The sequence below is a fragment of the Aquarana catesbeiana genome, linkage group LG07 (assembly GCF_042186555.1).
Source record: "Aquarana catesbeiana isolate 2022-GZ linkage group LG07, ASM4218655v1, whole genome shotgun sequence".
Lineage (NCBI taxonomy): Eukaryota > Metazoa > Chordata > Amphibia > Anura > Ranidae > Aquarana > Aquarana catesbeiana.
The window spans coordinates 83,516,281-83,540,019 of record NC_133330.1 but is presented as its reverse complement, the minus strand read 5'-3'; the positions used below and the strand labels follow the sequence as shown (position 1 = coordinate 83,540,019).

General features: G+C 42.1%; 1 protein-coding gene across 1 annotated transcript in view; it reads right to left on the bottom strand.

Moving 5' to 3' along the window:
• CFAP92 (cilia and flagella associated protein 92 (putative)) overlaps positions 1 to 23,739 on the bottom strand; it is a 303,652-nt gene that overhangs the window by 212,314 nt on the left and 67,599 nt on the right. Inside the window, exon 6 of the mRNA XM_073592393.1 lies at positions 17,409 to 17,499. Within this exon, the coding sequence (XP_073448494.1) occupies positions 17,409 to 17,499 (91 nt within the window). The remainder of the gene's footprint in view (positions 1 to 17,408; positions 17,500 to 23,739) is intronic.

Below are 23,739 nucleotides of genomic sequence, written 5' to 3'. Positions count from 1 at the left end.
AGCACACCTGGACAAAAGTTTTTTAAATTGTTGATGATGTTAGCCATAGATTTTTTAATGTCTTGATAAACATAATATTGAAGCTATTCAAGGCTTCCCCTCCCCCTCCCTCTTCCCGTTCATTGATTTTTAAATAAACCAATTAGATAGGTTTTTAAAGCTGAAAAGACAGGATGATCTTTACAAGATGTGATGTACAACAGGAAGTTCTTTGCAGATATGCAACAGGAAGTTGGTGGGAGGAGCTTGGGGTCTTTTGACTCGTGTTTGGAAGTCTGTTTGATTTTTACATTTAATTCCAGTTGTTTTTGTGAAGTTTTATACTGTAATACAGTTTTGGGTAGAGAGCAAACAGGAGGCATCCAAGTTATTGTTGTAATATCTAGGTACTGATAGAAGCCACGTTTTTAAATTTTGAATAGTGGAAGATTTCATGGTGCTTTGTAGTTTGTCTGACAACACATTTATAGGGCTGCCGGTAACCGCTTGTAGAGCATATAAATGTGAGGAGTAGTATGCTAGCATACCGGGAGGCCGTGTATAATAATTGGAATATGCCGGGTACCAGTACTGTAAAAATAGTCACTAGGCAGTACTGCTCCGAAAGTTAGTGCGAGGGTGCCCTGGATGCAGGGACACATCATAAGCGATTCAAATCGTCATGGGTAATGTTGGCCATCCATGCGTTGGAGAAAAAAATGAGGCTCCACACCAGTCAGACAGCTGCACAGTACATGAGATCTGGGTTTGGGGCTCCGGACATGAGACCCCCTAAAGATTGGCAGATATGATCAGAGGGTACAGTAAGGTGTATTCCTTTGGAAGGTATTTTTGATGTTTGATGACCCCAAAATAAAAGTACCTTGGAAGTAGTTCAGCTGTGGCTTCAGAAATCTGTAATGATGAGTGAGTTGATGGATGTGTAGTACATGTTTGTGTGATTAGAAATTCTCAGGCCTGTTTTTGGACTTTGTGTTGCTGGTCTATGCAAAGATGTCAAGATGCTCTTGTGTTTTTCCCATTGTATTTTTTTCTATCGCTAAAAGAGTGAAGGTAACATTCCATCTGGTTGTTTTGTTTTTTCATTTTTGTTTTGGGAACTATGAAATATCTCCCCACGTTTGTATCTAAATGTTTGTCTCATGTTTTAGTCTTCTTATCATTTGTATGTAGTAAGAAGATTATGTTTGAACCTATCGCAACAGCCCTCTTACATGTCGCAGGTGTTGTATTTTAGTAAGAATGTGAAAGTAAGGGTTACAGAGGGTTTAGTAATTATCGGTTTTGAGGAATGTCAGTGACAATTTACCAATGTACACGAATTTTTTATTGTTTACCATTCTTTGCAGGTTAAGTATGAAGGATAGAGTAATAACTTTTGTTTATAAGTATCTTTTCAGGTCCAAGGAGTTTCTGAAAGTGTATGTACATAGAAAGCAGGGGCATAAGAAGGTAAAAGTATCATAGGCTATTTCACTGTTTCATTGTTTTTTTTTTCTGCACCATTCTAAACCCTGAGAGTCTTTCTCCAGTTTGTAATGAGGAGGAAAAAAGGGGGGATGATAGTGGCGAGAATTACAAATTTTCAAACCAATAATACTAACTACTCTAATTCTAGCCAAGTTGGTGACCTAGTAGGAACGAGAGGTTCCACAACTTTTTTCCTTTGATGGAATTTGAATCAGCAGTCTGGTGAAGGACGCTCCCATAGGAACCTTTTTTTCATTGGTTCCAGGTATTACACCCCAGATGGTAAGATGCAGTGACCACAGTCATTAAGTTCCCACATGTCTGGGTTATTGCCATATGAGGTTTGGAGGACAACCAAAACCAGAGTTGTACTTTCCTCAGCTCTGTCAACATTCTCAGCTGATGGGGTAGGTGCAGTCACTGTAACATGAACTTCAAAAGGTCCACCACAGGGTTCATGAGTCCCTCCTGGACCCTGACACAATAACCAGTTTACATTCTTTCTAACCAGGTGACTGGGTCATTGTAAAGAAGTTTGAGGGACTAGACCAGGCCAGCCACTGCAAGAAGCTGCTCGACTACACCAAAGGATGAGGAGTATCTTTATTTATTTATATTTATAAAGTGTATTTTCCAATTAGCTAAGAAAGTGAACAGAACACATGACTGGGTCTACTCTGAATCTCCACCGAGCTCTAGTGCCCCAGCGATGACAGCGGCACATGCTATATGTGATGTTCATATTGGTGTGAGGAGTTTTGACAAACTATTAAAATCCAAACAGACACTTGTCAATAGAATTTAACAATACATTTCTAAAGGGTAAAATTAATTATAATTTTAACAATAGCTCTGGTTCTTGCCAGCTTTGGTATCGGGACAACTAGGTAGCCCACAAGTGTGCTTCAACTTTAGTTTGGTATTAATGCGGATCTACAGCTTATAAGGTAATTCCCCTAAGGCAAGAGGTTCATGTGTGCTGGTGAAACTCGTCCGAGCATCTTCTTATGTCGTGGCCGATCGTGAGGATTGGATGGCACGAGGGAAGGTAAGAATGGCAGGGACAGCTGGAAGGGAATTGCTTGTACACGGTGGGGGCTTGAGCTTATGAAACGATTGAACAATTTCTCATCCATTGAGGATGGGATGTTTCATGTAACTGTTGAAACTACAAGGAAGTTCCCACCGTCCAAGGGGGGTTTCCAAGAATTCATAAGTTAAGATTGTTATACCTGGATCTGGGATACTAATGACAAGGTTCAGGCCCACATGGATAAGGTTTAGATTCCTGCAAGGCAAAGCCAGAGCTATAGCTAGTGAAGGTTGAAGTCATTTTAAGGGTCTGGGAATCTTTGGGGATTTAATTTTTTTATTTTGCAGCGGATCATAGTTGAAGGAAGTAGGGGTATATATATACTCATGTTATTTTTGTTTCTATTCCTTCTATATGCCGTGATGAGGTGCTACTGTTGCCTGATTGGACGAGTGAACAGAGCCCGAGCAGATGACCACATCTTCCCCACCGAGATGAGACGCCCCGAAGCCCAGCCCACATACAAGACACAGAGGATCCCAGACCGACCAGCGATTACTACAGCTGACCATGTTGTGTCCTCCCTATAAGTCATCCCTCCTGAAGAACAGAGTCTACATGTCAAGCCGGGTTTTCCTTTTTATGGACTCATATGGACTGTAAGGACTGATTAATTTCCAGGTGTTAGAAGAACATCAAGATTCATTGAGGGACACATGGGAGCATATGAAAAAGAAGAGAAGCTGTTGTGGAAAATTTTAATAATGTATGTTGTCAGATGCCCCCCCCCCCCCGTGTCTATTTTGCTATAATACGCTCATGTGAGGGTATTCGCACATACAGACGCTGGTGGAAGACCACTGGATGCGAAAACCTTCCCGTGGACACGGCAGATCTGTTTGCTCTTTTAAGGATGTTTGTGTATGCCTCACCAGGGAACTGGGCACTCCATGGTGATTGCATTTAAACTCCTAAGTAAGCAGATCTGCGTACTTGGGAACCATAGCATAACCATACAAAATTATGGCCCACTGGGCCATAATATAGTATGGCTCGCATCATTGGTAGCAGTGGGAATTTGCACATGGTCGTGTTCGGAACCATGTTCTCGCCGCATGGTTTTGCACACGACCGTTTGCACACGTCACTACTGCATTTCTATTTGAATATATGCATGTGTGTCATTGGTTCTTTTGAATGAATACAAGTGTCTGGCTGATTCTGAAGCCAGCATCCTCTTTTGTTATCCATGTGTTTAGTATAAATAAAAGCAGCTTGGCTATTTTGTTCAGGATTATACAGAGCTTGAGGTGATACCAGCATCTGTTTGTGTTACTTGGAGAGATAAATGCGCGCTTTCCCAGCATTATATAAGAGGACTGTATTTGTGCTTTTAAGTGCAAAGAAATTATATGCTTATAGGGAGAAGCTTAGCATTTCCCTGACACAGGTAGGGGGCACACTCCACCGGTAACCTGGCCGTGCTGTGAAACAAAACAGATGTCGATCACCGGGTAATGGCCAACGAATTACAACCGGCATCCGGCGGTTGTCATGAATTTGCGCAGGACAGGGCTCTGCCTATGTAAACAAGGCAGAGCCCTGTCCTGTCAGCGATAAAGTAATAGCTTTTTTTTCCCTGCAAAGCAGGGTATAAAATCGATTACTTCCCCTAGTAAAAGCACCTCCCCCAGTACACTAAAACCCTGGCCAGGCACACATTTAACCCTTTGATTGCCCTGGATGTTTAACCCCTTCCCAGCCAGTGTCATTAGTATAGTGACCGTGTATATTTTTAGCACTGATCACTGTATTGGTGTCCCTGGTTCCCAAAAAGTGTCAAAAGTATCAGTTAGTGTCCAAATGTTCGCCGCAATATCACAGTCCCGCTATAAATTACTGATCACCGCCATTACTAGTATAACATTTTTTCAATAAATAAAAATTCCATAAACCTTCTAACAGATGCTGTGCTACCCTATATCGATGCACCGTATGTGAATAACAAAACTAAAGTGCTATAGTGCTAATAAAAACAACCAATCTTGTGGCCAGATACTCATAAGTGCATATAAATACATTTAATAAGTGTAAAAATCTGAGGGGGAGTCTCTTCTTGCCAAGAAACGGGGGGGAACGCAGCAGCAAGCAGACTCTCCTTCCGAGCCAGGGTATATCTCCTTATTGGAAGCAAGACGCTCGATTGATATCCATTTTAAGACCCTGTCTGGCAAGGAGATAAAGCAGAGGACGGAGGTCATTTTTGCTGAGGGAGATAAGAATGGTAGGCTTCTGGCTAATATGGTTGCGGACCATAAAGCACCAGTTAGTGTTCCGGTGATGAAGGGAGAGGGTGGGACTCTCCTAACTGAACCAGAAGGCATTTTAGAGGAATTTATCCGTTTTTACTCAAAATTATATTCTCCTTTACCACAATATAACATTAGAGAGTTGGACGAGTTATTGCAAACTCTCAATATGTCTAAATTATCGGAAGCTGATGGCGCATCATTAGACGAACCTATTTCTGTGCTTGAAGTAGAGGCTGCCATATTAGCGTTCCCCCCTAAGAAGGTGCCAGGTCCGGATGGGTTCCCCGCGGACTTCTATAAGTCATATTTATCTCAAGTGGCCCCTAGGTTGACCAAGCTATTTGCTTTCTGTTGGGAACAGGGTACTTTGCCGGCGTCCATGATGGAGGCATATATGGTGCTCCTTCTAAAGCCAGAAAAAGATCCTTTGGAGTGTTCCTCATACCGCCCCATAGCACTTTTAAATATGGATCTGAAAATTCTTGCCAAAGTGCTAGCAACGCGAGTAGCAAAGGTTCTCCCCACGGTGGTTGTTATTGACCAGACAGGTTTTATGCCTGGCATGTCAACTGACACAAACTTAAGAAGATTATTTACACATACCCAAATGGAAGCACCTGAGTTCCCGGAGAGGGTCGTTGTCTCTATAGACATCGAAAAAGCTTTTGATACAGTAGATTGGGGGTATATGCACAAAGTGCTAGGAACTTTAGGGTTTGGTCCTGTGTTTTGTCGCTGGATAGCAATGTTATACAGTGAACCCAGGACGGCAATAAGGTTGGGGTTGTCAATCTCTGATTTCTTTGGTATTAGTAGGGGCACTAGGCAGGGTTGTCCCCTCTCTCCATTTCTGTTTGCAATGATGATGGAACCTATTGCCAGGGCGCTAAGGAAATCTAGTGAAGTAGGAGGCATACAAGTAGGGACAATTCAAGAATGTGTGGCACTTTATGCGGACGACTTGCTCCTGTTCCTCCGAGATCCGGGGCCTTCACTGAGGGCTGCTCTTAGGATTCTAGATAGTTTTGCCACCTATTCTGGTATAAAGGTTGAATTGGGGTAAGTCGTCTATATTGCCGCTTGGTCCTGGGGCGCAGGCAGTGAGGGATAATTCTCTCCCGCTGCGCTGGGTTTCCACGATCACGTATTTAGGGGTAAAAATCACAGCTAGCATTCACGAATACTTGAAGTTGAACCTTCTCCCCCTAGTGACTAGGTTAAAGCAAAAGGTCCAATTATGGCAGAAGCTACCGCTGTCTCTCATGGGAAGGGTGTGTCTATTAAAAATGAAATTCTTATCCGTCATCTTGTATTTCTTGCGCCATTCCCCCACATGGATTCCGAAATCCTTTTACTCCACCCTCAATGGAATCATAGAATCTTTTATATGGCATCCGCAGACACCGAGAATTTGTTTAAAGACCCTTCAAGAACCATGGGGACAAGGAGGGTTAGCACTTCCAGACTGGCATAAATATTATTTGGCTGGTCAAATGATTATTGCCAGACGTTGGCTGATGGCCGATAATGGAGACTCTGCTAATGTTCTGGAAGCAGCGTATATTGGGTCGTATGAAAGTCTGAGCTTAACCCTATACAGAGGCCCGAAATCAGGATTGCCTATTACGGCCTCTATGAAAGCCACTATTAGAGCCTGGGAGGTTGCTACTACATTAGTATCCCCTAGTTATGTGGGAGTTACGCCATCAGCGCCATTATGGTTTAATCCAAATCTTTCACATTTCTGCTCCATTCCAGATCCCACAGTGTGGTCTGGTAGGGGCATAAAGAAACTAGAGGATATTGTCAGAGAGGGGGATCTCCTTTCCTTTGACCAACTAAAGACAAGACATGATCTTCCAAACTCTACCTTTTTTCGGTACCTGCAGCTGCGCCATGCTTTTGGGGCGCAGTTCGGGGACCGACGGGTGGAATATTTTCCTTCACCTCTGGAACTCATGTTAAAGGATGACGACTTATCCAAACCATTATCGACAATATATAAATCCCTATTTAAAAAAACACCAATTGGGGTAGTCAGGTGCAAGGAACGTTGGGAGAGGGAGGTTCCAGAACTACAAGGGGAGGACTGGGATGATATGTGGGATCACCCATTTAAAAATCTAGTCTCAGCCCGGGACAGGCTAATTCAATTCAAATTTCTCCATCGCATTTACTTAACTCCAGCTAGGCTGTCGCGGATTTTTCCGTCCTCAGATGGAAGGTCTTGGAGATGTATATTTTCCCCAGCGGATGCAAAACACATTTTTTGGGACTGCCCAAAAATAAGTTATTTCTGGAGGAAGGTCACAGATTGCCTGGCGGAGGTGCTTAGTACCACAATACCTTTGACTCCCAGAGTGTGTCTTATTGGTTTGGTGGAGGAGGTGGTGCCTTCCTTGGCACACCGCACTCTACTGAATATAGGTTTATTCTATGGTAAAAAAGCTATTTTACTAAAATGGAAAAATTCAGCGGCACCCACACTTACTTTCTGGAAGGCTTTGGTTAATTCGGTTATACCCTTGTACAAGGCTACCTATAGAATAAGAGGTTGTCCAAAAAAATTCACCAAAGTATGGCAACCATGGTTGGATGCAACCGTAACAGTGGGCTAATAAAATAAACATATTGCTTACTTTCTCCTCCATGCGACTGACATACCAGCACGATCATACAAGAAATCTATCATAAGACATCTATTAGATGCAGCGAAGGCTTGTATCCCATCCCTCTGGAAATCCCCTCAAGCACCATCTATAGCCTTTTGGCTCCAAAGGGTTGAGGAGATAAACCAGATGGAAGACCTAATCCTCACAAGCCAAGATAGACAGGAGCAATACACCAAAACTTGGCAACATTGGAACATCTTCAAATACTCGGAGGAGGGGAAAACCCTGCTGACAGGTGACACATCCCTCATGAGCTGACCAGAATTAGAGAATATCTAAAATATGTCCACTCCCATCTCTGCGGGTCACCAACCCTCTCACCTACCCACTCCCCCCCCCCCCCCGCCCCCTGCCCCGCCATCCCTCCTTCCTGCCCTTTTATGCTCTCTCTATTCCCATCCCCCCTTCTTTTCCCTTCTATCTCTCTGTCACCTCACCTTTCAACCTTTAATGGTCTATTCCTTCTTAGATATCTACTATCTCTTTCCTTGGAAAAGACAAAACTGACAGGGAAGCACTCACGTAAGGATTACGTTTCCCAGGAACACCTGGACTCAAAAACAGGATACACGGTTATATAGAGGTAACGGAAAGGCGGATCATACGTGTGACACATGACTTTAATAAATATACTCTCCACACCTATAACCGTTTACTAACCACACAAAGCTTATAGATGTGTTGTACACTCTCTCTTGTTTAGTTCATATAACCTTGATTTGTACATGTAATCCTATACTGAATCTATTGTAAATGCAACTGTATCTGGCTATATGTATATGCATCCTGGTGAACTGGTTCCCTGTTATAAATAAACAATTTTGAAAAAAATAAACATATTGTGGGCTGGTGAATTGACATCATAGAATGGGAATGGTAGGGGTGGATGATGACTTTATTTTATAGAAGCTATCTATGTTTCCTATAATGTCTTGCTTTGCAAAAAGGAAGAAGATACTGCTGTGCTTTCAGAGGACAGTATAAAACCATTTTCTATTTAGCATTGCAATATCCGTGACAGTTGGTCGGGTGGGGATGGGATGGGGGGGGGGGTTTAGGGAATAGTTGGATATGTTAGTTTCTTATTGTACGGCCCTACAAGGCCATCTGGTTTTTGGATGGTATGTTGTATTGTTTTTCTTTCATGCAAAATCAATAAAAAGTTTAAAAAAAAAAAAAAAAACAATCAGTGCAGTAAAATAACAAAAATAACTTAATACTATACGTGTATCAATAATTAATGATTGCAGCTAAAACATCTCCAAGTGATTTCCACTACACTTCAAATGATACACTATATAATTTAAAGTGTTACTAAACCCAAAAATGTTTTTTACCTTGTTTTAATGCATTGTTTGCATTACGGGCCAGATCACACCACATGCAGTCCAGTGTGTTTTTTTTTCTGCATCAAAAATGCATAGAAAGTAGGTTATATGGTTTTCAATGGCATAGTTCACACCAGTGCTTGCAGTTCCAGTGCTTTCCAGAAAAAGAAGTAGAGCATGCTGCATTTTTCCTGCACTGGACTGTACTGGAACACTGTAAAAAGCATCAAAAACTCATGGGAATGCACCGGAACGCACCTAAACACACCAAGAACGCACTGGAACACCCATGTTAGGTTAAGGGAAAAATAAGGGAGGAAAAATGCACTGGACTGCATCAAAAATGCACCAAAAATGCACTGGAACGCATCTGGAGCGCATCCGGATTGCGTTTCTATGGTTTGAATTGGCCCTTGACTAAAACTTATTTCCCCCTCTTTTTCCCCTTAACCTTAAGAACATGGGTCTTCCAGTGCGTTCCGGTGCGTTCCCGTGAGTTTTTGATGCTTTTTACAGCGTTACAATACAGTCCAGAGCAGGAAAATGCAGCATGTTCTACTTTTTTTTCTGGAACTAGAACGCACTGGAACTGCAAGCACTGGTGTGAACTATGCCATTGAAAACCATATAACCTACTTTCTATGCGTTTTTGATGCAGAAAAAAAACGCACTTGACTGCATGTGGTGTGAACTGGCCCTAAGAGAGGGGAGAATAGATCAGCGCTGTGCACGGCTGCATCGATTCTCCCCTTACTTTCTCTTCACACAGCATTCGAGAAGCAGCAGGAGCCATTGGCTCTTGCTGCTGTCAATCAAATGCAGTAAAGAGGAAGTGGGGGGCAGGCCTAAGTTTGTTATTTTAATTTTTTTTTAAATATGACTTTAGTAATACTTTAATGTAGCGCAATCTCAATCCAGCTTGCATTCCCAACAACAAAAATTACATATATAACATATCAGCAATTAAAGTGTTCATATAATGTAAACAGGTAAGAAGTCCTCCACTACTGTGTCGTGAAATTGCACACTGCGGCTTCAAAAAGCTCAGTACAGCTTTCTTTTCACTGAGCTAAAATACAGCCCATTAATTGTAATGTGCCTATGCACACAGGTGCGTAATCAAGCGCTGTTTATTCTTCAGTAAAAAAAATGAGAAAAATCAGCATTTTTGGTCAGTAATCTACACCTCATGCGCACAAATACGTGTGATTGCACACAAATGCTCATTTACCTATTGTACAGAACAAAAACGCGAGACTACGTTTTCACGTGTGTGCATGAAATCGCGCAAAAATTGCACGAACGCATATGCGTGAAAATACGCGCAAATGCACACCAAAAAAAACTTTTTGCAATTTGCGCAATGCATGCATTCACCCAGTCCTCTAATCATGTGCTCACCTCATTCCATTAAACCCAACACTAAGACCCCTTTCACACTGGGGCGCTTTGCAGGCGCTACAGCGCTAAAAATAGCACCTGCAAAGCGCCCTGAAAGAGCCGCTCCTGTCTCTTCAGTGTGAAAGCCCCGAGTGCTTTCACACTAGAGCGGTGCTCTGGCAGGATGGTAAAAAAAGTCCTGCTAGCAGCATCTTTGGAGCGGTGAAGGAGCGGTGTGTATACCACTCCTCCACCGCTCCTGCCCATTGAAGGAGCGCTTTGCGGGTGGTTTTAACCCTTTCTCGGCTGCTAGCGGGGGTTAAAAGTGCCCTGCTAGCGGGCGAATACCTCCGCAATACGACGGTAAAGCGCCGCGAAAAATAGCCGACGTCGTCCCCGCCCCAGTGTGAAAGGGGCCTAAATCAAGGTCATATACACTCACCAGCCACTTTATTAGGTACACCTGTTCAATTGCTTGGTAACACAAATTGCTAATCAACCAATCACATGGAAGCAACTCAGTTCATCTGGTGAAGACGACTTGCTGAAGTTCAAACCGAGCATCAGAATGGGAAGAAAGGGGATTTAAGTAACTTTGAACGTGGCATGGTTGTCGGTGCCAGACAGTATTTCAAAAACTGCTGGTCTACTGGGATTTTCACGTACAACCATCTCTAGGGTTTTACAGAGAATAGTCAGAAAAAGAGAAAATATCCAGTGAGAAGCAATGCTTTGTTGATGTCTGAGGTCAGAGGAGTATGGGCAGACATTCCATGTGTCCATTGACACAGACAGCAGGATTTAGCCCCGGCTCCCGTGTCACTGAATTTGATTGACAGCAGCGGGGGCCAATGGCTTGTGCTGCTATCAATCTATCCCATGAGGACCCGAGACAGCGGCCGGAGCTGCTGTGCTCGCCCCTGTCACTGGAACGATCGGGTTCAGGTAAGAAAAAGGGGGGCTCCGGGGGGCTGCTGCACTACAGAAGATTTTTCACCTTAAAGCAGTTGTATACCCTGGAAAAAAAGAAAAAACCTGTAAGGCAAAGGCATAATGAGCTAGTATGCACTGCATACTAGCTCATTATGAAATACTTACCTAGAACGAAGCGTCCGCCTCCCGGTACCGTCTCCAGGTCACCGCTAAGGAAGCTGACATGTTCCCTGAGTGTTTCTTCCGGGTTCGCGGCTCCGGCGCTGTGAGTGGCCAAAGTCGCGGTGACGTCAATCCCGCGTAAGCGCGAGGAAGTTCTCTTTCCGGCAAGGAGCTCCGATTTTCCGGCAGCATCCGCTGGACCTTCACAGTGCATGTGTCGCTAACGTCAGTGGCTGCATGCAAGGTGAATATCTCCTAAACCGTACAGGTTTAGGAGATATTTATTTTACCTATAGGTAAGCCTTATTATAGGCTTACTTGTAGGTACAAATTACCTACAGGGGTATACAACCGCTTTAATGCATAGAATGCATTAAGGTGAAAAACCTTGAGAGTTTACAACCCCTTTAATTTGAAGAAAATTTTCCAATGTGACCGTTAATATTTTTTTCAATCATGAAGTGGAAATCGATTGATGAAAAAAAGCACCCTTATCAGAATATCGAATGATTATTCAGGAAATGAAAAGATTTGCTCGATCTTCTATCCCTCTATGGCCAGCTTTGGTCTCTATCCAAATCACTTAGTTGATGTACAGAACTAATTAACCCCTGCAATGTCATACTTACCAGACTGGGGATTGAAGTTATCTGTACCAAGGACTAATCATTTGTCCACCCATCGGCCTCCCAGGGGGCAAACAGGATCCTTATGCACCTTTGGTAGGTAATAGATCACTGGTACTGGTGATCTATTACCTACCAAAGGTGCATAAGGATCCTGTTTGCCCCCCCTGGGAGGCCGATCATAAGTGGCACTGATTCGGTTACTTTCAGGGTGGGCAAATATATTGATCACTTCTTGCAGCCTTTGGTGGTAAAAACTTCATCTTATTTGAGAGATTCTACGCAAGTTATCAAAGCCCTCAAACTGTTGGAATTGAAGGGGAGCTATATTCTTGTTACTGCGGATGTATCCTCATTGTATACTGTTATCTCGCACCGACATGGTCGTGAAGCAGTAGAACATTTTTAAGATTGGATACTATCTCTGACATTCAGAGGGAATTTATTTTGCGCCTCTTGGATTATGCTATGGGGCACAATTATTTTTGATTTGTTGGGTCCTATTTTTTGCAGGATAAGGGGGTGGCCATGGGGGCTAAGTTTGCGCCCAGCATGGCCAACCTTTTTATGGCCAAGTGGGAGGAGGATGTCAGCTATCAGAGACCCAGACCAGAGTTGGTTCTCTGGAGAAGATACATAGATGACATCCTCCTCCTATGGGATGGGGACTTTGAATCGCTAAGCGAGTTTATGTCCATGCTGAATAATTATAGGGGCATTATTCTACAACATGAGGCAAGTAAAACAGAGATCCATTTCCTGGACTTGAAGCTTCAAATTGTTGATGGTGATATTATCACATCAACATATTTCAAGGAAACCGACAGGAATGGCTATATTAAACACCAGAGCCAATTTTTAAGGCTGAGAAGGAATTGTACCAACTTAGATGATTTCCTGCATGAAGCTTCTTTCCTTAGACAAAGATTTTTGGAGATGGGATACGAGATACAACTTTCTTTCTTTCAAAATATGGGTGTTTTTTCCCATGTAGGAAATGTCCGATCTGCAAGATCAATGCTTATAAAATGTAGGAAAACAGAATCTTTTCAGTCAACCTCTACTTATGGACAATTTCCTATCAAGCCATTTATCAGATGGTCGTCCAAAAATGTTGTGTACATTATTCATTGTCCATGCGGGCTTCAATACATAGGTCATACTGTTCATACGTTGCAGACCAGATTGGGCGAACATGTGGCCAATATAAGGAAAGGTTTTCCTAAGCACAGTTTGTCTAAACATTATGCTTTACGACATGGCTATAATCCTGAAGGTACCACCTTTTTGGGAATAGATAAGTTTACTGGCCATTGGAGCGGAAGTAATACTGTTATGCCCAGTACACACGGTCGGATTTTCCGACGGAAAATGTGTGATAGGACCTTGTTGTCGGAAATTCCGACCGTGTGTGGGCTCCATCACACATTTTCCATCGGATTTTCCGACACGAAGTTTGAGAGCAGGCTATAAAATTTTCCGACAACAAAATCCATTGTTGGAATTTCCGATCGTGTATACACAAATCCGACGCACAAAGTGCCACGCATGCTCAGAATAAATAAAGAGATGAAAGCTATTGGCTACTGCCCCGTTTATAGTCCCAACGTACGTGTTTTACGTCACGGCGTTCAGAACGATCAGATTTTCCAACAACTTTGTGTGACCGTGTGTATGCAAGACAAGTTTGAGCCAACATCCGTCTGAAAAAATCCGAGGATTTTGTTGTCGGAATGTCCGATCAATGTCTGACCGTGTGTACGGGGCATTAGAGAGATTTCCAGGTTAGAAAATAGATGGATATGTCAAGACAAAACTTATACCTCATTCAAAATGAACATGGAATGGGATATTAATGCCTTTATTAATAATAGTTGAAGATGTGGCCACTGTTATATTGCCTACAATAGGGTGTTATTTTGTTTTTAAATGCATATGTCAATGTGTTTTTTTTTTTTATGTATTATGGGTTTTATTATTGCAAGGTACTCATTAACCAGAAGAAGGCGCTGGTCCCCGGTATGTTCATTCACCATGAAAAGAAAGGGTTAATAGTAAATTATTTTCTTTTCCATTTTTATTTATGACCTATTTTTTGTTGAGGGGTGATCTCTTACAGCAGGTCATATAGTTAATTCTTATATATGTGTACCTTTCTTGATTACGAATGGTTTGTGGCTGTATTTCTGGTCACTTGGAATGCAGCTAATATCCGTTTTTCGTATAAGCCGCCCCTATATAAACAAGCCGTATCGTAAGTTTAAAGCCACGCCCCTGACGACGTCACCCGATGACGAAGCACATAGGTAGGAGCTGGAACGTGTGACGTGAGTACATGCCTAGGGACGCAGCGCCCATCTTGCTGGTTAGAAACGCTGGTTGTATTCGACCACGTAAATGTGAGTTTTACTCTTTTGTTTTAATAAATCGTTATTTGGGATGTTTGCGCAATGAGGATTATTTTATTCATTTCTTGAGAGTATCTTTGTGGTGGAAGTTCCTATTGGCATTTGTGTGGGCTGTTGGTGGATTACATAATTGAATCAGCATCCATTACCTGCCTACTAGTGCAAGTCTAATTTCGCTCAGGAGGAAGTGATATTCTTGGAGCTGAGGACTGCAGAGATTACCATGAGATGCTATTGCTTAATTGTCTTTACCTAAGGGTAAGAGTCAGTGTGATTGGGTGTTGTGACGGCTTCCATCTATCATCACAATGGTTTTGGAACATCACTTTGAATACCTATGAACTTATCATTCATATTGAACATTATTTAATACAACGCTGCACCTCTACCACATACTATTGTTTATGGTCTCCAACAATATTGTGCTAGTTGCTATTTATTAGTACTTTCTATTAACCTAAGCGCAATAGATTTGTGTTTTTATCTTCATACAACAGTAGACCACTATTAGAGCAGCAGGGGGAGCAGCACCATAAGATACAATCACTGCTTTCTTTACCATCAAACAATACAACAGCAAGAGGTGGCAGGAATAGCTAAACTTTTAGACTTTACTAAGGCTGGGACATGTGAACCTTGGCCACAAATGCAGCCTTGATATATTATGAATGACAATATCATCAGTCAGCATCCAAACTCCACCATATATCATGTGTCCTATTGTGAATGCCAAGATGTTGGATATTAAAACGAAGATTTATACACTATTAGACAGGCAGTAAATAGGTTTGAGACCATAAATAAAATGTAAAGGTAATAGGTAAAGGATAATGGTATTAAATACAGTATATCACAATCATTTTATGAGATGTATTCTTACTAACTTCCAATTCATGTCTTACTATGTTCTGTATACCGCTGTATGTAATGAACTGATAACTTCCTGTGCTATCTGCCTCTACTGACCCTTATCTGTTAGTATTGCTCCCAGTTTTCTCTGTGGATTACAGAACATTCCTATGTTATGGAAATGAGGAGAGGGAAGGGTGTCTTGTGTGCCTAACATACTTCCTGTACAAAGGTGACAATCAAAACAAATGAAAAAAAAAGCTCCAGTGGAAGTGCTAAAGTCTGTGAGTATCCTCAAATGAAAAAGAGTCAGTAAAATATATATATATATATATATATATATATATATATATATATATATATATATATTTATTTATTTATTGTTATTAGAGTTGAGTCCTGTCCAACAAGGACTTGATGAAATATGCAGTACACCACATAAAAGGGCAAGGCTTCTTCCAGTTAAGCCCTTAAAACTTTCTAAGTGCCCCAAATAAAAATAAACACAGTTTATGGGGTCAAGAGTATAGCCTGTAATCCGCCCGATAGAGGGTTAAACAACACTACTGATGCACAGGACCGTGCAGCTCCATCAGCCAGCGGGACAGTGGAAACTGTAGAAACAAAAAGGAGAGGCAGAGCGCAGCGGCTTCTTGTGCAATACAGTTTATTGAGTAAATGAACAAAACTTAAAAACAAGTTGCACTCACAAAGGTTATATGACACAGAGCGTTCCTGTGGAAAAACCACAGCCAGCATACGGACAGTGATCATCCAGACAGCGGGAGAGCAGGAGCTGAGTAGAACAAGGATCCAGCTTGCAGCGGCAGTCAAGCTGCGCGCAAACTGCTCCTTCCTGCTAGGGAGTTCCAATCCTCGGTGAGGCTGGTCCCACCTCCACATACACGTGACTCGGAGCCGTGCCAGCTGACAAAGGACGCTTTGAGGGTTGCTATTACAATGCGTTTAAGAGGGCGTTGAAATAAAAAACTAAAATAATGTGGTTGCATAAGTGTGCACACCCTCTTATAACTGGGGTTGTAGCTGTGTTCAGAATTAAGCAATCACATTCAAACTCATGTTAAATAGGAGTCAGTACACACCTACCATCATTTAAAGTGCCTCTGATTAACCCCAACACGACATTTTCTTAGTTGCATGCTACAGCAAAAGCCATGGTCCGCAGAAAGCTTCCAAAGCATCAGAGGGATCTCATTGTTAAAAGGTATCAGTCAAGAGAAGGGTACAAAAGAATTTCCAAGGCATTAGATATACCACGTAACACAGTAAAGACAGTCCTCATCAAGTGGAGAAAATATGTAACAACAGTGACATTACCAAGAACTGGACGTCCCTCCAAAATGTATGAAAAGACGAGAAGAAAACTGGCCAGGGAGGCTGCCAAGAAGCTGCAGGAATATCTGGCAAGTACTGGCTGTGTGGTACATGTGACAACAATCTCCCATATTCTTCATATGACTGGGCTATGGGGTATCGTGGCAAGATGGAAGCCTTTTTTTACGAAGAAAAACATCGAAGCCCGGATAAAAACACATCTGAAGTCTACCAAAAGCATGTGGGAAAATGTGTTGTGGTCTGATGAAACCAAGGTTAACATTTTGGCCATAATTCCAAAAGATATGTTTGCCACAAAAACAACGCTGCACATCACCAAGAGAACACCATACCCACAGTGAAACATGGTGGTGGCAGCATAATGCTTTGGAGCCATTTTTCCTCAGCTGGAGTCAAGGTAGAGGGAATTATGAACAGTTCCAAATACCAGTCAATATTGGCACAAAACCTTCAGACTTCTGCTAGAAAGCTGAACTCAAAGAGGAACTTCTGCTTTTAGCATGACAACGGCCCAAAGCATACATCCAAATACACAAAGGAATGGCTTCACCAGAATAAGATTAACGTTTTGGAATGGCCCAGCCAGAGCCCAGACATGAATCCGATTGAAAATCTGTGGGGTGATCTGAAGAGGGCTATGCACAGGAGATGCCCTCGCATCTGACAGATTTGGAGTGTTTTTGCAAAGAAGAGTGGGCAAATAATGCCAGGTCAAGATGTGTCATGCTGATAGACCCATACCCAAAAAGACTGAGTGCTGTAATAAAATCAAAAAGTGCTTCAATAAAGTTTTAGTTTAAGGGTGTGTATTGCAACCCTTCCAGAGTTTGTGTGTCAAAATTACCATTCTGGAGACCAAAATTTCTGTAACATTATTACCTTTTCACCGGATTTTCCAAGACAATGCTGGAGGAAGAGGGCATCGGAAATCTGACACGCTGTGATTTTTCAATCATTACACACTTTGGCTCTGTTGGAAAGAACAGCAAAAGCATATAAATGTATTTAAATATAAGGGGTTATACCGCGCTAGAGCGTGCAATAAACATATACAGCAGCAACAAAAACTATCAAATGTCTCCACAGTGCAAAAAATGTATATAAATAGGATGCGCTCATATACAGTGTGAGTGATCACAAAAAATGATTAAATAAATGAAATAAAGTGAAATAAAGTGCAAGTGCAACACAAATATAGGTCTATAAGTAAAGACTCTGCATAAAAAGAAATGAAAAAAAAAAACATATTGAGTCCACACATAAAGGATTGCACAGTGTGAGAGGGAGTGAATCCAATGAGGTGATGAACTCCAGGTCACTTTCACCGTCACCAAGGAGATGGGGGTATCTCCTCCAAAGGTAGAAATCTGCAACAAAGTGATGGATGTTGTGACGAAAATAAATGATAGTAGTATAAGATTAGCTGCTTTGTGATGTGGGGCAGGAGAAAATACTATAGCGAGTGCGCCCCCCCCCCCCCCCCCCTTTTAGACGTGATTTCCCATTTTCAAATTGGATATTGAGAAGGACTTCCAGTCACTGTCGGAGAACTCCAGTCTATAGGTCTGACCTTGCTCTTTAGGGGGTCAACCAGTTCCGATAAGTGTCCCCGCGTATCAAGTGGGTTTTTTCTATTCAAGATACCCCCATCTCCTTGGTGACGGTGGAAGTGACCAGGAGTTCATCACCTCATTGGAATCACCCCCTCTCACACTGTGGAATCCTTTAATGTGTGGACTCAATATGTTTTTTCATTTCTTTTAATGCAGTCTTTACTTATAGACCTATATTTGTGTTGCACTTGCACTTTATTTCATTTATTTAATAATTTTTTGTGATCACTCACACTGTATATGAGCGCAACTTATTTATATACAAATACATTTATTTGCCTGAAGCAATACGCTTATTACGGTTTACAAAAACAAGCTATGGTCTGTGCAGTATATACTTACTTTTTGTTAGCTGCAAATATCTTTATCACCTATACTCACAGGTTCATAAGTAGTTAATAAGTAGGCAGAAGCCTCATACACTGGTGGAGGTATCCTCACCTTTCACCAGGAAACCACTTCTGTCATAAGACCACATGACATAACCAAAGTACTGTTCACACTAAGGCAATGTTCTTGCTTGGATGAGACACACACACACACACACACACACACACCCACACTTACATTGTATAAATATATTAATAATTATCTGCCAAATAAAATGCTTCCACTACACATGCCCAGTATAATAGGATTTTTCTTTTCTTGGAGTCCATTGAGGGATAGGAATCACACTCAAAGATAGGACTGCAAGTTCCGAGTGTGTTTCTCCGGTCCCCCTCCACAGTGAATGCTGGCTTTAGGAGCTCATCCCGCTCAAGCATATACTGCAATAACGCAGAACAAAACCACACTTCTGTAAAGTGTCACCATAAAGATTAATTAAAGCAGTTGGCCTCTGTCATAGTCCCCACCCTGGGCCATGCCCCTTCGGAGGTGGGAGCTAAAATGCTTTGATTAAAATTTATGGTGAGAATTTATGGGCGTGTGGCTTTGTTCTTCATTTTTGCTTTGGCATATACTGTTGCCTACAGTAGGATTCGATAATGGCAAACAAAAAAAACTGTAAATCACTCCTTCCATTAACAGCATGTCTCAGTTTTGTAGTAAAGCAGTGGGATGGGATTGTGTCCCTCAATGGACTTCAAGAAAAGAATTATGGACAAGGTAGTGTTGAGGTCACCAGGCACAGCATAAGGCCACCAATTCAGACACTCACCTCACAGATGTATTAAATACAAAGAAAGCACGCTTGACAGTGTGAGTGGACATAGTAATAACCTTAATGGGTTTAAATGTTGGCTTCTGAATCGCAGGAGAAAATCAAATTCAGATCCCACAGGAAAGCACAGAGTAAAAACATGGGAGACCCCTTGCACAAAGACCTTAATCTAAGACCGAGGTCAATAGTCTCAGAACAGAAAAAGCAGAGACTTGACCTTCTGGTAAAGGCCAAACTGCAGGAAGGAGAGGACTTGTCCCATGGAGAAACTCTTGGGTGAAAGCCCCTACACTCACACCAAGTTAAGTAAGAAAAGTGTACTTCCAAGTCTTGAGCATTGTAGGAAGCACAGACTCAGAGCTGCCCCATGCCCTTAGAACTGGGCTTTAATGGCAATGCTGTTAAATCTAGCAAGGAAAGATGGCAAAGCCCTTGGGACAGTGGATTTGGAAAATATTCTTGAAGTCTTATCATGTTGATGTAATACATTCACCTGAGCCAATCCGGTGCAGCGAGGATCACAGGAATGCCCTCCAACATGATCCCGTGGAGCAGGAGGGAAAAAAACCTGTCCAGTTTATTGTTGGACCTGGAGGCCAGGAGGTCCACATCTGATGTCACCTACCTGTGGTATAGGTCCTAAAAGCTTTTTTAGGTGAGGAAATCTGCCTGCCAATCATCTACATCTGGAATGTACACAGATGACAAGAGAGTCTGAAGCTTTTCTTAAAAGGAACACTCTGGACCGTGATGAGTTCAAGACCAGACCCAGATATTCCAAGCAAACACTTTGTTCCAACAACAGTTTTTTTTAAGGTTCAGGATCTACCCAAACTTTTCTAATGTCTGGACAGTCAAGAATATGTTGCCTGACAGAGCATTCACTGATTGTTCTCTCAATAGGAGGTTGTGTAAGTATCTCTCTATGGGGATCCCTTGAGAGCGCAAAAGGATCAACATTGGAGCCAGCACCTTGGTGAATACCCGAGGTGCCCAAGAGGGCAAAATGGCATGGCCAGGAACTGACAATGCAGGAGCCCTACAGCTTACCTCAGGAAACATTGGTGCACTGGAGAGATAGATACATGTGAGTAAACATCTTTTATATTTACAGTAGCCAGAAAATCTCCCTAATGGAATGCAGTGGCAGTTCTGGTAGATTCCATCCATAATTTTTGGATCCGAATAAAAACATTTCACAGTTCAGAGATTGAGGATGGGGAAATGCAGCTAGGAACTGAATCTGACACCTCAGTCCAGAAAGCAGAGAAAGACTGATGGGGAATTTACCAGTCTGTGAGGAGACACAGGAGAATCTGAAGGGAGAAAGCAAGGTGAGGGCAAGGAACGAAAGTCAAATTTGTAGCCGTGGGACATCACCTCCTGCACCCAAGCATTTGGAATCCAAGGTGCCTGAGCATTTTCAAATGTCTACAGATGTCCCCCCACTTCTGTAAAGTGAGGATGCTCCTTAGTCCTCGAGAAAGGCTCTCTGCTCTGCCCCTCTAGCGCTCACTGGAGCACCAGGCTGTGGAGGGGACAGGAGCAGCTGGCTAAGTCCCTCAGTGGCTCGCTGAGAGGCTGAGCCAGCTGCCGGTCCACAGTCGGGATCGATCCAGAGTCTGGACCGGCTGAGTGATGTCACCCAACAGCAGACTTTAGCCCGCTATCAGCTAAAAACAAGTCACCTGAGTGCAGATCGAAGTGCACTCCTGTGAGTCACAGGAGTAGGTGAAAAACAGTTTTGGCCCTACTTCTCCTTGAAAACAGCAGAGTTATATTATTGTGCTTTCGTGTGAATAATCATATGCAGATGCTCGTTTGTAACTTACATTATTGGGAAACCACTGATTTGTGTAATTTAATTGATTTTCTAAATCAATGTACCCTTAACTTTTTTTTTTTGGCCTCCCTCCCTAAAATTTTTTTTACAAAACCTGTGTAAAAGTGGCAAAAATAAGTGATTCAGCCTTGTTAAAATGGGTTGATTTTGAAATCACTCTTCGCAACTTTTCCCCTTGCAGTAAGAAAACAGCGAATGTGAAGTACCGGACACTCTCAGAAATGTTATGTGCCCAGTCCCTTTAGTACACCATGATGATTGACAACACAATGTGCACAAAACTGGGGTAAGAACCCCCCTGTATTATTTGAAACTTTCTTTAAAAAAACAAAAAACAAACACACTTTTATTAAGCACAGTCGTGTGCTTTACAAATGTGCTTAGTGCTTCACTTCTTCGGAACTCTGAAACAAGTGAGGCTCTGCAAAATAAATGTAAAGCATGGTCACATGACCTTTCAAAGTCAAGTAACCAACCTCTTTTCCAATAAAGAGGTTCTCTCTGCTCCACTAAGCAAAGTGAATTTTGTGGCATTTCACTAGATCCACACTGCAGCCTGTATTTTTTTTTTAAAAGTAATCTTAAAATATGTGATGTGGACTAACATTATGGTGTCCATTGAAAATTGGATAACGCAAAGTTATACCTCTACTATAAATAGCCCTCTCTATGTCATCTTATTAGGTATTTTATCTGGTAAGATACACCTCTATTGCCTTTGGAAAAGCCAGATTCTATCCAATATGGAATTTGTGGTCCATGGTGACTGGACAGCATCGCATAGTTGCTGATGATGTATGTTGCATACTCATGCTCCAAACCTCCCAGGACAGCAGCTATTACAAAAAGTAGCAAATTGTTCAATATACATTCTAAACAATCTAGGATTTCAAGCATGATCATAAGAGAATGACTGCTGAAGCATTTACTCTGTGAGGCCAAAACAAACGTGACAAGCTACCAAAATAGTTTTCCTTTGTACATCCCTCATCATGCAGATCCCCTAATCTAAAATACAAATTAATTTTGGGTTATTACTCAACATTTTCCCATCTACAGAGAAACATGATTGATGGTTCTGTTTGAAAATCCGGGTCTACTTGAAATGCTTCTCACTGGCTCCCAATATCATCGGCGATGCGTAAAGGAATACGGTGACATGATTGATTACTGAGCATCTGAAAATGTGAAGACAAGTAACATTTAGGAGAAATCTACAGTGTTACATTTAAATAACAGCACGGCCCTGTGATAACTGTACTGAAAAGAGTAATTGGATCAGTTTTATGTACTGTTCTAGTTCTCCTCAGGACTGGATTCTCTCCAAATCAGAGAGACCTTGTAAAGGATATAAAGTATAAAGAAAATTATTCTATTATCCAAAGATAAAAACTTGAATTATCAATAAAATCTACACTTAATATACTAAGCAAATGTCAGCAGTTCAGTCTCCTGGTATGGTCAGACGGCCAACTCATTCTATTAGTTTTGGCTACAGACAAGATATACCTGAACTGCATGTTTATAAAGAGTTAGGACTATGTCCTCACTGGTGACCCTGCCACCAGCGAGGGACAGAACAGGAGCTTGCAACTAACTGGTATTGGAAAACTGACAAAGGTGAGAAAACATTAGACCAGTAACCAGCAGAATGATTATCTAAAGATGAACACCAGGAAAATAGAAATGCTCTCTTGCAGTGAGGCTGCCCCTGTGCTGCAAAATTTAGAGGGCAGTTTACCTTGCCTAATCCTCTGCTTCCTCCAAGCTGCAAGACTGGTCCCCACAGCCTCTTTTCTGCTATATGCCAGTGGTCGCAGGTCCTCTGACATTATCAATTTCAAATAAGAACACACAGCCCTGTACAGAACATGAGGATGCCAAGGAGTTTCCCTTAGTGGAGATGGCGGCGGCAGCACCTGACAGTCGATCCAAAAATCAGCTGGGGTGCATTCATCGCGTGCTCCCTGGACAGGTAAGTGTCTATATAAAAAAAGTCAGCAGCTACAGTATTTGTAGCTGCTTACTTTATTTTTTTTTCCCCAGGTGGAACTCCTCTCTAAGGACACAAGTCCTAGAAAAAAGTTATCTGAATAACCTGGCTGATGGAGCAGGAGGCTGGTTGGCCTTTACAAGCACTTACAGGGAGAAAAAGAGAATCCGTTTAGCGAACAGAAGCCATGGCTGCCAGGTAAACTCTGACAGGCATTATACTGTAACATCTAAGCTGTGTTGAGACGTATGTTTTGGAACAGAACATAGGGAAGGGCAAAAGGACAACCTCCTCACTGAAGTGAAATGGAGAGACCACGTTGGATACAAAAGAAGTGCTTTGGTCTCAAGACTACTATGTCCCTGTGCAATACAAAAAAGGCTCCTTAGAAGAAAGGGCTGCTAGCTCAAAAACAAGCCAAACAGATGTAATGGCCACCAGGAAGGCAACCTTACAGGTGAGGTCTACCAGAGGTATATTTCTTTTCAGTGCAAAGAGGGGTCACTGGAGTACAGAGAGCACCAGGTTCAGATCCCAAGGTGATACAGGAGATTGAATAGGGGGATTTACATGAACAACTACCTGAAAAAAGGTCT